This window comes from Quercus suber, unplaced genomic scaffold, assembly GCF_002906115.3.
Source record: "Quercus suber isolate HL8 unplaced genomic scaffold, Cork oak 2.0 scaffold_62, whole genome shotgun sequence".
NCBI classification, from domain to species: Eukaryota; Viridiplantae; Streptophyta; class Magnoliopsida; order Fagales; family Fagaceae; genus Quercus; species Quercus suber.
This window is the reverse complement of record NW_027069527.1, coordinates 277,028-293,489: the sequence shown is the minus strand read 5'-3', so window position 1 is coordinate 293,489 and position 16,462 is coordinate 277,028. Positions and strand designations below refer to the sequence as shown.

The 16,462-nt window shown below is 32.8% G+C and overlaps 1 protein-coding gene across 1 annotated transcript; it reads right to left on the bottom strand.

Annotated features, from left to right (window-relative positions):
* Positions 1-1,984: 1,984 nt before the first annotated feature.
* On the bottom strand, positions 1,985-5,329 carry LOC112040693 (receptor-like protein EIX2). Its single transcript, XM_024073584.2, is given in 2 exon segments — positions 1,985-2,484; positions 2,487-5,329. Coding segments are annotated over 2 exon segments (3,060 nt in total). The 5' UTR covers positions 5,208-5,329; the 3' UTR covers positions 1,985-2,145.
* Between the last annotated feature and the right edge of the window lie 11,133 nt (positions 5,330-16,462).

Sequence of the window (16,462 nt, the reverse complement as noted above, 5' to 3'; positions counted from 1 at the left end):
TCATCAGAATATACGCAATAAAATTATTTATTATGAGTTCATCTCTAAATAATATCAAAATATATACTATATAATAAAAGTTGTATCCTATAATTTGTGGTCATGCTAAGTGGACACTCTCTCCTTTATTTTTTTTAATTAATTTGACCAATTGTTTCTCCTATGACATGTGATACACTAAATGTACATTAAAATAATTAAAATAGTTTAAAAATACTAATTTTTGATAAAGTTTTATAACCATGATTCTTTAAAATTTAAAAATATTTTCATTATTTTTTTATCTACTACTTAATGTCACCACCTCCTTTTGATGATGGATTGTGATTGTCCTTTGGCATTCTGTCACAAAAAGGGGGAGTAGAGTTTTGACTTGTAGAGGGGTTTTTGTAGTTAGGGGGAGATTTTTTTGTTTTGAGGAGCTTGTGGAGTTTTATAGATTGTATCTAGGTGCTTCACTTTGTATATCATTTTTTTTGGGATATTCATGTTAGGGGGAGTAACATTGATTGATATACATGATTTTTTATTTGATTCTTGTTTCCTTGGATTCATTGTTTATTGATTTATATTCTATGAGTTATTCATTGATATATATCTTTATTATGTGTTATGTGAATCTTACAAGAATGTTATACCTGTTTATATACTATTTTCTGTCACACATGCGTTTATGCGTTTGTTGAGTATTTCAGGAATATACAGGTTGATTCAATTGAGCTGCTGTCTACACTTGCAACTGATGGATAGTAGTTAGGTTTGAATTTTAGTCTTTATGAGCATTATTTTGTAAAGGGCTTTTTAATTGTAAACTTTAAGTTTATTGTTTGTGTTTTGTCACAGATTGCCAAAGGGGGAGTTTGTTAAGTTCTAAAAATTTAGGATTTTATGTATTTAGAACTCTAATGTGTAATGTTGGCAAACCATGATCAAAACAATGTGTTTAGTCTTGTTTAGGCTTACTCAAAGTTGATAAAATATTGTAAAGTTGGAATCGAGTGACTGTAGATGCATTAGGGCATTTCGGTCTGGCTCAATCGATCGAAGGAAATGCTCGATCGATCGAATCATGGACCAGATGCGTTTTCTGCAGTTTTTCCAACTCAGCCCTAACTCATTAAACATTTTGGGTTTTCTGTTTTTACCCTAGGTATATAAAGAAAAACCCTAGCCACGTTTTTAGAGTTGCTCCAGTTGTATTGTTGCTCATACATTGTTGTTTTGTGTAAATCTCTTGTGAGATCTAGAGGAGCTTTCCTTTACACAAAGTTTAGGGTTTTTGAGATAGAGATTACTTCAACATCTTGATGATCAACTCGGTTGCTACCATTGAAGTTTAAAGAATATCAAGCGTAAGTGCTTGTAGCTAATTGAAGAATTCAAGAAAGAAGGAGTCCGTGGATTCGAAACTTGCACGTGGTCGTGTCAGTAAGTTCTACTAGTGGATAGCATTAGGAAGTCAAGCGGGGAGCTTGTAGTCCTTTTGTATGAACTTCAATTCTTTCATAGTGGATTCAGGTTTGCCTTGAAGATCGGTAAGTCAAATCCTCCCCAGGTTTTTACCGTGTGGTTTCTTGGGTGATCATATCATTGTGTCTTTTATTATTCTCCTGCTTTATACTTTTGATATGATTATTTGATTGCTTTAACCTAGAATTGCATAATTTGACTAAGTAATAACTTGGCTAATTAATCTAGGCTAACCAATCTAGTTGTTTTTAAGGGGTCTAAAACCATTCAAATTTAATTACTGAAACTCATAATTATGTGAAAGGAGGGAGTACGTATTTATAATACTCTGAGAGTACTTAATAATTAGCCGTGTGGTAAGGTTCTATTAAGCTATAATCCCATTGACATTGTTCTTGGTAGTTTCACCATGTGATGAGAGACCTTGATGTATTTATTTTTCTTTTGCCACACATTTTCCAATGAATAAATATTTTAGGCTAAAATCTAAATTACAACTAATGCGGGAAAAAAATAGCACGAGAGAGGGGGGGTGGGGTTTGGGAAGTAGAGAACAAACAAGAATCCTTGACCTTTCGTGATAGCATACATGCTTTGCATACTTGTGATAGAACATAGCATAAACTATTAAAATATGTTCACTCACAAAGGAGTATCTGGAGACTCCCAACACCCTTATATCCTACTTAAGCCCATTTTCCTTCGCAAATGAATCATGCCCAATATAATAATATTGGATACACTATCTTTCATGTGATCTACGAACTGAAAATAGGCCTTCCTCCATGACTGCTTTATCAGTGAAGTACCACAAACACCATAAAGACCTACAACAAACCCTGTTGCCATGCTAATAAAGATTCCCAACATTTCAGATTTGTCTTCATTTTCCTCCACATCACCTACACTGAAATTTGGTACACTGGATGGATCATCTCCTTGGCACTTGGTCGGAAGGGGAGAGCCACACAATGAAAGGTTGCCCTTGTAGATGGATGCATCAATCATGTTTGAAGCTGATTACCAGATGGGATTCTTCCTGTCAAGTTGTTATAAGACAAGTTCAAGTGTGCCAAGAATGTTAATAAAGACAAGCTTCCAGGAATAGATCCAGAAAGTTGGTTGTGTGAGAGATCTAGTGTTTCAAGCCACCGCAGGTTTCCAATATTCTCAGGAATATTTGCAGTTAGGTGATTCATTGACAAGTTTAGCGTACCCAAGTCTACGAGGCTTGTTATTTCATTAGGAATTCCTCCTGTCAAATTATTCACTGAAAGATCAATGATATTAACATATTGGAGAGTTCTACCATATTCAAGTTGTCTTCCTTTTGTCACTATTGCTGTTTGCTCCATGTAGTAGTACTGGTGGAAGCGAAATAAGATGTCGTAATCGGTGCTGCTGTTACCATAAATCAAAGCAGTCAAATTGTCCAAACAGTCTGGAATGTCCCCAGAAAGATTGTTTTCTGCAAGATCTAGGATGTGAAGAACTGGAAGATTGCACCATTGTCGAGGGATGATTCCACTAAATAAATTTGATCGAAGGCGTAGCATCCAAAAAAATGACACATTTGATCCTATCCATGACGGAAGTTTCCCTGAGAAATGATTCTCTCCAAGATCAATGCTCGAAAGAGAACAACTTTGCAAGGAAGAAGGAATTTCTCCATGAAGATTGTTGTTGCTTAACATTAATATAGCAAGGGAACCCAATAAACCCATTGAGCTTGGAATTTCCCCAGATAAGTTATTGTTTGAAATGTCCACAACCCACAATCCTTGTGTCTCATTCCAATTGCGAGGAAGCTCCCCTGAAAGTTGATTGCTCCGGAGTGAAAGGACTTGAAGATTATTTATCTTTTGAATGGATAAGGGAATTGTACCATTGAGGAGGTTCTCCGAAAGATCTAAATATTCCAAGCTTGGCATTAGATCGCCAATATTTGATGGAATAGGGCCTGAAAAGAAATTATTTTGAAGATATATGTGGGTAGCATTAGTAAACCAAAGTGGAATGGGACCCTTGAAGTAGTTATGACTTAGATCAATCACACCTAATTTTGGAGATACGATTTGGTGCGGCAGCTTTCCCATGATTTGGTTGTTGGCTAGATCCAAGTAAGTGATTTGAGAAGATATTTTAGAGAACCATTCCTCAGGTATGGTGTCCCAGATTCCGGTGTTTTTAAGGATGACAGAGGTAAGTTCACTTTGAACTTGAAGCCATATAGGAAATTTGGGGCCAATGAGACAACTCTCTAGATCAAGTTGTTTGAGCCTGAAAGGAGGAACCCAGTTGTATGTCACATTGAAAACTAGAGATTGGTTTGTGTTACTTATTAGTATAACATATTCTAGGCTTGTAAGATTCATTAATTGGGCTTCTGTTATGACACCTTCCCAAGAATTCACTTGAAGATACAATTCAACCAGCTCTGAGAGTTGTCCAAAACTTTCAGGAATGCTTCCATTCATTTGATTAAAAGAGAGGTCCAATTGTTGCAAGGATGACAAGCTGCCAATAGAAGCTGGAATTGAACCCCAAAAGGAGTTGCCTGCCAGGTTGAGGTATCTCAAGCTCTCAAGTGTCCCTAATGAATTAGGAATTTTTCCTGCTAGTTGATTATAACTCAAATCTAGGGACTCAAGGCTATTGTTCAAGCAAGCAGAGAAATTACCTAAAAATCCATCAATATTGCCGATAAATTTGTTCCCTGAAAGATCTAAAACTTTCAATTTACAAAGATGTCCAAAAAAGCTTGGCATTTGACTTGTGACGAACGCATTGAAATTCAAATCAAGGTACTCAAGATTTATTAGGCTCACAAAATCGTTTGGAATGGTACCTTGGAATGAATTCGAACTGAGATCAAGTTTTGCAAGGCTTGTAAGGTTAGACAGCCACTGAGGGATGGAAGAGTTAAAGGAGTTTTGAGATAAATCAAGGACAAAAAGGGAGGTAAAATTAATGAATGGAAGTGAAGGTGGAAGGCTTTCAAGCTCACATGAATGTAAATGCAACTCCAAGAGTGAAGGAAGCATATTAACCTTTTGCAGCCAATCTGCTCCAGTATGACCGAGTTTAACTTGCCCCATGTCAAGGTACTTCAAAGAAGATAGACCTGAGAGCCAATCCAAATTTGTGGCATTCAACTCCCACATGAGTGAGGTATATGAATCAGCATATAGGTCAAGATGGGTCAGGCTTGACAAATTTCCAAGATGTCTTGGAATCTCCCCGGCAAAGGATGCAAAAGAGAGATTGAGATAAATCAAATTCTCAAGCATACCAAAAAATTCAGGAATTTGAATGCCTTCAAAATCATTCAAACTTATATCCAAGTAATTTAAATATTTCAAGTTAATCAAAGAAGAACTTATCTCACCACCCAGGCATGAATTCTTATATGCTGAGGAATCATAACTGCCGGATTGAAATGGGTTCCGAAGATCAAGCTTGATAACATGTCCTGATATGTTGTTGCACGCTATGCCTCTCCATTGGCAGCAATCTTCACCAACCCAAGAAGAAAGCCTGTTAGAAGGATCAGTCAGCCCTTTCTTGATGCTGAGAAGTGCTTCTCTTTCAGTCTGGATGCATTTGACCTTAGTATGATCTTCACTGCACGAACAGGGCTTGATTATCTCCAAATATGGAGACCCATACATAAACAAAAGAAGAAATAGCACCATGAGATCATTACTGATTGAGTTTATCTTGTAACTGATATCCATGCTGGTAAATAATGGTAATGACAGAACTAAAGATTTATCTGGTGATTTACATTAAAGGAAAAGATCTACGCTGCATATATATGATAGATTTTTATCCGTATGAGGTCATCTGGAAGATTTAAATGCATGGTAGGAGGAGAACCATAGAATGGTCTAGTCAACGATGAAGAAGAAGGTCTCTGCCTATTGCGTAATCAACAAGTTCAGAGCATTTGCGTAGCTTTCTGTTTATTTTAGTATAATTTTTTTTTTATTTTTACTTAACAATTTTTCAAAATTATTAACATAAAATTATCTATTCTATACTCTATTTCATTAATATATCAAATTTTTTAATTTTTTAAATTGTTTCTCTCTCTTTACATTCCACAACCGCTATTCACTTTGTAACTGATGGCTACAACTCTCACTAAAAAATTTAACATAACTAAATATTTTCAAAATCTAATCATATATTGGATCGTATGCTTTTTATATTCTTAACACACATGTCAAATTTCGTGTCAATCAGATATTATTTATTATTTAATCTATAAATTTATTTTTTATGCATAATTCCAATTACAAAAACTTGAAATTTAAACATTTAATTGATGACATAGTTATTGATCTATAATTTTCTGAAAATTTTGTAAGCATAAAGGACATAAGAAGAAATGTTATCCAATAGTAGATTTTTCAAAATTTACATCCAATAAAAATATATTTAATAGAGTTGTAACTATTAGTTACAATCAAGTTTCTAGCCAAATTTTGTTCGGCAAAATTTGACCTGAAGTTATTTTGTACAAATTGATGCAAGTGCCCTAAACTTTTTCTTTCTTAAGGCTATTAGATTGATTTTATTGTAAGTCTTTTCATCTAATTGCAAGTTACAACCATGAATCATCTTTTATTCTTTTCCTTGAAAGGCAAATAACAGGGACTGGAATGCAAGGATGAGGTCGACATTGTTATGCTCAAGAAAATTATTGGTCTGTTTGAATTGAGGGGGAGGAATGGGGAATAGAGTAGAGTAAAGTAAAATTTGCTTAAAATTAACTTTTTTTAACTAACTCTACTCTACTTCCCTCCCTTCACTTCACTTCCCTCTCTCTCTCTCCTCAATGCAAATGGGCCCTATAATAACAGTTAAAAAGGAGAGAAAATGTTGCTTAATTGGAAATTAGGATGATATAAAAGTTAGGCTATTCAAAATTAAGAAAATGCAACTTCTCGATGAGTTGATTTATGAAATGGACTCCATGCTTTTGGAAATTACACAGTGAATGTACAAAGAGCGGGTCACGTACGGGTCAACGTTTGTTTACAATCCCAAGAATACGGAAAAAGGGTGAAAGCTTAGTCGGTCTCATAAGATAATTTTCCGAAATCACTATGAAAGTGTAGAACACTAGGCCTTAAGATTACCTGACTTCTCATATTTTCTAGCATTTTCCTAGAAACTCAACGAAACTGAAGCTTCTCTTAAAAAAATTCAACGAAGTGAAGAGAATTAATTGGAACTGCAAGTGTGTGGATCAAAAGGAAGGGATGGAACCGCAAGGAAATTGCTTCGGCTGACTGAATGTGATTAACCTCTATGCGTTTGAAAGTTTGTGAAGTACAATAAATGTTGATATGAATTATGAAGAGAATTCGACAGCCCTGGGTACCCAATTCGTCATCGTTGTCTGACTTTTAAACCCTTTGGGCTTGGTTTTTGGGCCTGATAGGCCCAACTCCAGTTCTGGCCTTGATCCCCTCCAACGGTCCCTGGCCTTCACTTGCCTGGCTATAAGGGGAAGTCAAAGCTGCAGAAACCTGAATTGGCAAGGCCTGCACTGATCTTCAACGTGGGGTCCAATTTATTATGTTTTCATTTCCTGTTTTCTATATTCCAAAATTATCGTTTGATAGTATAATTTAACTCATTATCCTACTAATAAAAATTCTATATGACTTTGTCAACAAAATATTTAAGATGATTTAAAGAAAAGAATTCATGCATTGCATTAAATTGTGCAATAGACTTTAGGCTTTTGGAAATCGCATGGTTGATGTAGAATTGTACAAGTAGTGGGTCACGTACGGCCCGTAGACTTTAGGCTTTTTGGTACGGGTCAACATTTGTTTTGCCCTAAAAGACGGGCAGATAGTGAGTGTGACACTTCGTGACTTTTCATATGCACCGCCCTTATCATTTCAAAACAATTTCGTTGCATGACTTAAACAAAAGACTGAAGCAAAATTATTCAAAGTTTCAAACTACAAAGAGAAAGACTTCATTCATCCTCTGATTTGCAAACAAAATTCACAGCCTAAAAAGTTTTTAAAAAAATTAGAAATAAATAAAGTTTACAATAATCAATTGAAATGAAAAAAATAAAAGAAAAAAAAACATAGTAATTTGAAAAAATTGACCGTATTATAGTCTAAGACTCTAAACCGCTAGTGGTGGAAAATAGGTGGGTTTGGGGATATAAATGGTTAGGTTGCTAAAATAGTTTTATCCTATATCTTGTCCAAGTCGATTATTTAAGATAAGTTAAATTACAAATTACTCCTCCAATTATTGGAATAATTGTCAATTAAATACTTATAGATATATATATATATATATCTTTTTTTTTTTTTCTTAACTTTAATATGTTTTCAATTTCATTCTTTTGTCTAATTTTTTCTAATCTTCCGGTTGGTTTTGGTGAGATTTAATGGTGCAAAGTGGATTGGACTGCATCAGAAGCAAAAGGAAGCTAAAGAACTTTTTTTTTTTTTTAAATGAGATAGAAATAATTGAATTGAAAAGAGATCAACATTATACGGTGTAATTTGTAATTTAGTTTTTAAGATAAAACCAATCCATCTGTTTGCCCATATACACCCAAACCACCCAACTAATTAAAATATCCTTAAAACCTTTAAAATGAATATTTTTGAAACCTCTAAAATGATGAACATACCTCTAAAATCATCAAAATAGGCCAAAAACTCCAAACTAAGCAAATACCCCTATACATCTAATATGACAACAATATTGTCGAAAAGGAGTGGCAACAGAGCAACCATGAATTTGCAAGAGCTGCTAGAATTTCAGGTGTTTCTCAGGTTTGGAAAGGTGTGTGTCCAAGCTTTGTAAAGCATGTAATCTTAGAGGATGGTGGCTTGTAGCTGTTTGTAGTTTGTTCTCTCTGTTGTAACTCAATTTCAAATGAATGAAATTTCATATGTTCCCCTCAAAAAAAAAAAATAAATAAATAAATAAATAAATGATCAAAGTATACAAAACCTCTAAAATGATCCAAATACCCTAAAAACATTCAAAATGTTTGAAATTTACTATAAAACTATAAATGAGCAAAATACCCACAAAACCTTTTAAAATGATTGAATATGCCCAAAATCTATAGAATGATCAAAATCACTCCTATGTCCGAACACATCCAAATAATTGATCAAAACACATGTCTAAATGATATATTTTTTTAGAAGGTGAAATAACATATAAACATAACCAGTGGGAGTCGAACCCACAATTGCTTGATTAGAAGTAGTCAAACGCCCTATCCGTTAGGCCACACCAACACAGGTCTAAAATAATTGAAACACATACCGAATCTTTCAAAATATCTATGATCCTTTAACGTGACTAAAGTAGACCCAAACGTTCCAAAATAACAAAACTATACCTTAAAACTTATAAAATGATCAAAATAATGCCGAAATTTTTAAAATGACAAGGACATCTAGAACATTTAAAATTACCAAAATACATCCAGACCCTCCAAAGTGTTTGTAATAAATCTGAACGCCTTAAAATTTGCAAAACATTCTAAAACGTCTACAATAACTATAACACACACACACACAAAAAAAAAAACAAAAAAACAAAAATATCCCGAAACCTATAAGAATGCTGGATATACATGTAGAACCTCTATAATACACGGTCTAGCTTTACACAACCACTTTGCATATAGTTAAGAGCATCTCCAGCAAATTCATCAAATTTTTGTACTGTTTGGAGAATGAATAGTGACTTTTACCTTTTATCTACCCACTTTTTCAAATACACTTTTCAACAAATTCTCTATCTCATTCTCTATCTCATTTAAATATTATTTCTTCATTCATTATTTATTCTTTTTTTAACAACTACACATCTTCCAACATTTTTTTATTCAACACCTGATTATTATAATAAAAAAAATAAAAAATAAAAACATTTGAACAATGAACAGTAGCCCATCAGACTTGATGAGCTATTGTTCATGAGCCAAAAAAAATTCCAAGTATAGAGAATCCATTGGAGACTCTTTTTATGGCGTCATTCTCTATTATAGAGATTTTTATGCATTTAGCTACACCATTGGAGATACTCTAAGTGGGGCCTTAGGGCACCTATTCTCGTTTTAATTTTTTTTTTTTCTTTAAGGGCAAATACATTTTAGACCCTAACAATTATTGGGTGCTTTCAAAGTAAAGCCCATACTTTTTAATATTTCAAATTAAAATGTATACTTAAAAAAAGTTTCAATTTAATTAAATCATAAACCTATTAACAGCGATGTTGTTAATTAAATGCTTAAACAAAGTAATGTCTTTTGCTCTGTTTGTTTTGGCATTAGCATTTTTTTTTAAAATGATTCATTTTCAGGAGAGCATTTTTTGGAAAACTATCTCATTTTGTGATGTTTGGTTATAACACTTTTTGTATAATTTAAAACATGTATAACATGTGTATTGTGTAAACCCACCTAATGAAATCAATATAAATATATAAATAACCAAGATTGAATTTGGTTTCAAAATAAACTTTTGACAACAAATATAATCAAAATTAGTTGTCCAACTTTCAAGATCACAAACGCTCATCTTGCTCATATATATGAACAGTAACTTAAATAATATATATATCAACCATACTTCTCATAATTCAACATAACCATAATCTCCATTTTAAATAGTTCAAAATGCCACATAGGCCAAATAGTTTAACTGGGAAAATAATCTAGTACAAATAGTTTGATAAATACCAAAATACCAAATTGTTATAAAACTGTTGACTGATCTATTAGGGGGAAAAAATAAAAACTTTATCAAAGAATGGTGTTATAGAGGGGAGAAGAACCAAGGAGAAAAAAGAGAAGAGAAACAGATAGAGAGAGAAATTAGTGGGAAGAGAAGAGATTAGAGGGGGTTATAGTGAGAGTGTGAGAGGAGAGAAAAAATAAAAGGAAGAGATGAAGTGAGAGAGCTTATTGTGAGAAAGACAAAGGTGTGAAAGAAAATATTGTTTCTCGGGCTAGAAGAAGATAATATTTATAAGAGTTATGAGAGCCGTCCAAACACAAACCAAGCATAAGTTATATCAATATATAAACAATTTATTAATAATTTTTAAATAGTTGAAACCATTCGTGCAACAGAAGAAAGGAAAAACAGAAAGTTTATAACCGTGAAAAACAAAATGGTTTCACAAAAGGTTTAGGTTGAAAAGGCTTTGAGTTTGGGATTTATAATGGAATTAAATTAATAAGAAGTAAGTTTTATGGGGGAGATAGGGCTGAAATTTATTTTATATTTATTAGTATTTTAAAATTGATAAAAACTATTTTAAAATTATTGGACATACAAAAAAGAGGGTGAAAATGACATGGCTTAACATGAGTGTAGCAGCAATAAATGTTATACTTCAGCTTTTAGTTGTAAGTAATTCATGTTGTACGTTGATTTCCGTGATTGTGTAGAGAGTATTTTTATGATTTTTTTTTTTTTTTTTTTTATGGATAAGTGATTGTTTAAGTTATTAGTTAATTCATGTTGTACGTTGATTTCCGTGATTGTGTAGAGAGTATTTTTATGATTTTTTTTTTTTTTTTTTTTATGGATAAGTGATTGTTTAAGTTATTAGCAATTATTTTTTGTTTTTTGTTTTTTGTTTTTTTTTTGTGTGAATAGAAGCCTTTCATATACCCTCCACTATAAAGCTTAAATCTTATTGTATTGAATATATATTCAATTGTAATTTACTATTAATGTTCTCCTCCATAAAGTGTATCATTATTGAGATGTCTTGATTTGAATTGATTTGTGCTACATAATTTTGATCTACCAACCTAGCCATGTCTTAATCAATATTATAGGGTTTTCATTAGCAATCACATATTCCATGTATCTAAATAATCAGTATATGATGAGGGTAGCAAATAAATTAACATGTGTCCGTTACTTTCATTAATGGTAAAATAACAGTTGTGAAGCAACTGAATAGTTCTATATCTTTTGCATAATAGAGCAGTAAATGTAGATTGAACATGTAACCTATTTAATAAATAGCATTTACTTTTATCTTGACAAACCTGTGCCATATAGCCACAACCTTGCTCTTCTGTTCTTTAAAGCAATGTAGAGAAGGCAAGAAGTAAATATGACCCCAAGCTAATTCATTTTCTTGACTGGTGTTACCTTGATAGGCACTTGAATAAAGAGAACAGCAATCAGTATTGTGCGGGTCGCAAATGAGGCCGATGGGCTCAGCCCCACTTGGGCTCACAACTTATTTGTTTGTTGGGCTGAATTTCCTACTATGGGTCGTTCTCCACTTAAAGGCTCAATGAGATCACTTTTCTCCTCTTCAGCAATACACTACTTCCTCTTCCTCCCCTAAGATATTCTCTCTATTTGAATTTTCTACTCTCTGTCTTCTCCCCCCTTTTTTCAACCAACCCCTCCCTCTTATCCTCCCCTCCTATTTATAGTTCAAAGCTCAGACATAGGTCATCAATGCTCTCATAGTTAGTGCCACAGAGGGTCTAGTAAGGTTTTCTATAAGTGGGAGGTCAGGTATGGGTGGCTTTAGGACTTGGTTCCCACCTCCGTTGGTAGCTCGGCAAAGTCGGTGCGCGCTTAGTGTTACGGAGGGTCCAATCAGGGGGATGATAAGTGAGAATTTAGGCTTGGATGGCTTTGGGACTTGGTGCCCACCTCCGTTTATAGCTCGGCAACGGCGCTTAGAGGGACTTCTCTGAGCAAAACAAAGATGATGCGTCGTTCAGTGACCTTTCCCAACATGCTCGGTAAATATATGCCGAGCATAACTTTAGTAGTGAAGCTCGGGCCCCTGGGCTGCGTTAGTGAGGGCTGGGCTTTAGGGCGAATGAGAGTTAGGCCCAATTACTGTACACTCGAAGCGGAGGCTAGGGACTGAATGGGCCTAACGGTTTGGATGCCGCATAAGTATGATAAAAGTTCACCTGCAAGATACAGTGCAAGCATTGAATATTGAAATAATAAACAAAAAGAGAGCCGTCCAAACACAAACCACGCATAAGTTGTATCAACATATAAATAATTTAGTAATAATTTTGAAATAGCTGAAAATGTTCGTGCAACAAAAGGAAAGGGAAAACAGAAATTTTGTAACCATGAAAACAAAGGGTTTCACAAAGGGTTTAGGTTGAAAAGACTTTGGGTTTGGGCTTGGGCTTTATAATGGAATTAAATTAATAAAAAGTGGGTTTTATGGTGAAGATAGGGTTGGGATTTATTTTATATTTATTAGTATTTTAAAATTGATAAAAACTATTTTAAAATTGTTGGACAAATATAAAAAAGATGATGAAAATGACATGGCTGTTGACGTGGCTCAACGTGAGCGTAGCAACATTAAATACTACACTTCAGCTTTTAGTTGTGAATTTAAATTTTTGTACCTCATCTTCGAACATTGGAAAATATTTTGAGCAATAATTTTGTAAGTTATTCATGCTATACGCTCATTTTCATGATTGTGTAGAGAGTATTTTTATGATATTTTTGGTTTGTATTTTCTGAAGTTGTTTAGGATTGTAACTTATAATGTTTTGCTTGTTTTTATGGATGAGTGATTGTTTAAGTTATTAGCAATTATTTTTCATTGTTGTTGTAGTTGTTGTTGTTGTTGTTGTTGTTGAAAAAAAAAAAAAAAAAATTTTTTTTTTTTTTTTTTTTTTTTTTTTTTTTTTTTTTTTTTTTTTTTTTTTTTTTTTTTTTTTTTTTTTTTTTTTTTTTTTTTTTTTTTTTTTTTTTTTTCTGTGGTGTGAATAGAAGCCTTTCATATACCCTCCATTATAAAGCTTAAATCTTATTGTATTGAATATATATTCAATTGTAATTTACTTCTAATATTCTCCTCCATAAAGTTTATCATTGTAGAGATGTCTTGATTTGAATTGATTTGTGCAGCATAATTTTGATCCGCCAACCTAGCCATATCTTAATCAATATTAAAGGGTTTTCATTAGCAATTAGATATTCCATGTATCTAAATAATCAGCGAATGATGAGTGTAGCAAATAAATTAACATGTGTATGTTACTTTCATTAATGGTAAAATAACAGCTGTGGAGCAAATGAATAGTTCCATATCTTTTGCATAACAGAGCAGTAAATTTTAGATTGAACATGTAACATATTCAATAAGTAGCCGTCACTTTTATCTTGACAAATCTGTGCCATATACACCCACAAACTTGCTCTTCTGTTCTTTAAAGCAATGTAGAGAAGGCGAGAAGTAAATATGATCACAAGTTGATTCATTTTCTTGACTAGTGTTACCTTGATAGGCTCTTGAATAAAGAGAATAGCAATCAATATGACAAAAGTTCACCAAGATGACAGTGCAAGCATTGAATATTGAAAGAAGAAACAAAAAGAGAGTTGTCCAAACACAAACCATGCATAAGTTGTATCAATATATAAATAATTTATTAATAATTTTGAAATAACTGAATCTGTTCATGCAACAAAAGGAAAGGAAAAACAGAAAGTTTGTAACCGTGAAAACAAAGGGTTTCACAAAGGGTTTAGGTTGAAAAGACTTTGGGTTTGGGCTTTATAATGGAATTAAATTAATAAAAAGTGGGTTTTATGGTGGAGATAGGGCTGACATTTATTTTATATTTATAAGTATTTTGAAATTGATAAAAACTATTTTAAAATTGTTGGACAAATACAAAAAAGGGGATGAAAATGACATGGCTGTTAACGTGGCTCACCGTGAACGTAGAAACATTAAATGTTATGCTTTAGCTTTTAGCTGTGAATTTAAATTTTTGTACCTCGTCTTCCAACATTGGAAAATATTTTGAGCAATAATTTTGTAAGTAATTCATGCTGTACGCTCATTTTCGTGTTTGTATTTTTGTTTGTATTTTTGTGATTTCAGAATTTCCAGATCTAAAATTCTGCCTAATCTTGTATATTTTTTTGGGGTTTCTTTTCTCACAACTTTAGACATATATAAGGCTCATTTTAAAGTCCATTACACATGGATATAGAGACCAAGAGACTTATTTTCTCTGTGTGAAGCTACTGCGTTTGTACGCCATAGGGTTTTGTAACTGAGTGCTTCCAAATCTTCATTGTTGATAAAGTGAAAAACTTTGCAGCCAACATCTGTTCAAGTTGCTGGAGTTAGTCACGTACTTGGGGTTCGTGCAAAGGGTTAGTCACAAATTGAAGGTTTGTGCATCAAAGAAAAGAAGGCTACTAAAAGATCAAGTCCAATTGGGTATTGGAGCAAAGGTTCAACTATTGATAAGATTCCTTATACTTGTAACTGTTTGATTGTTGATTAATAAATTCTTAGGAGTGATAACCTTAAAATCACCCGACGGGGTTTTTGTCTTGCGAGATTTTTCTCATTTGTCAACAAATTATCATGTCTTATTTATTTTCTGCTGCACTTACAATTTTTTGTGATTTGTTAGTGCCTTCACAATTTGCATACAATTGAACCTAATTAATCAACTTGGGTAATTGAATTAATTAACTGGGGTCAAGCTATCTTAACCCAACAATAAGGATCAAATTGATTGTTACCAAAATTTATGAATTAAATTAAGTGTGATCCTAAAATTTAAAGACCAAATTAGTGTTTTCGCCTTCTTTAAGTTCCTATTTGTATAAGTTTTATTTATTTTTTTTCATCTAAAAATCAAGATTATCATAATAAAAAATTTTGAACTGATTTATTTCAATTTTTAATAACATAATGGGGGATAGGGAGATTTTTGCCCGGATTTACAAGCAAAAAAACTATATTTCTTTCCACTTCATGGGTAACCTGGTCAGATCGTCTAGCTTGTCCATTTAAAAAAAAAAATGGTTGGACTTGGATGTTCTAAAGAGATGGAAAAAATTAAACAATAGCAAAGATCACAAATCACTCTCATTTTCTCTCTCTGATATAATCTCTAATCTCATTCTCAGATCTCATCTCCCACCTTTATTTGATTATTTTGGTATCTTTGATTATAAGAGTAAACAGTGAATGTTTGCAAGCTGTGAGTGCCTCTCTTAATTATAAACAAGTGTGTATACATGTATCTTATAGATAATTTAAAATTAAATTAACAATGGTAGAATATGGTTTTACATTGTGCACCAATATTCTCTCTACTTATATTCCAAAAACAAAAACTATCCAACCAAATTACCCAAACCTAAATCGTATTTAAGCCCCTAATTTAAAAGGAAAAAAAATTACCCGTAGGTTGTAGGGGTTTCGGAGTCTTGATGGTAATGGGAGGCTTGTATAATAGAGGTTATGACCCCTTTGATTTTTCTTTCCCTCTCTTTCAAATGTTTTGTTAGTCTCAAGTCTTTTATTTTGGTAATATATAGTGAAACAATGTGTTTTATTTAACAATCTACAACATTTTTGTGTCTCTCTATCTCTCTTCAAGGCCTTAAGTAGTCTCTTTTTTTTTTTTAAAAGAATCTAGAGCCTTATCTGGTTAGTTATTACTATTAGTCCTTAATTATTATTATTATTTTTTAAAATACTAAAACGTTGGGTATGTTAAAAGACATGAAGAATAGAGAAATGTGCGGTGTAAACTTAGTCAATTAATGAGATAACAGTAAAATAAATTAATATGAATTTTTGGATCACAGTAAAAAAAAAAACTTAATGAAAGAGGTAAAAAAAAGGACTAAATGCAAACTTAGAGCACTACCTGGTAGGACCTCATGCACTCCCGTCAATTAATGAGATAACAGTAAAATAAATTAATATGAATTTTTGGGTAACAGTAAAAAAAAAAAATTAAAAAAAAAAACTTAATGAAAGAGGTAAAAAAAAAAGGGCTAAATGCAAACTTAGAGCACCACTTGTCTAGACCTCATGCACTCCCGCATGAGATCTCATATATATATATATATATATATATATATATATATATATATATGTATGAGTATGTGTCTAATTATTGATTGTGTTGGTGTTGGTG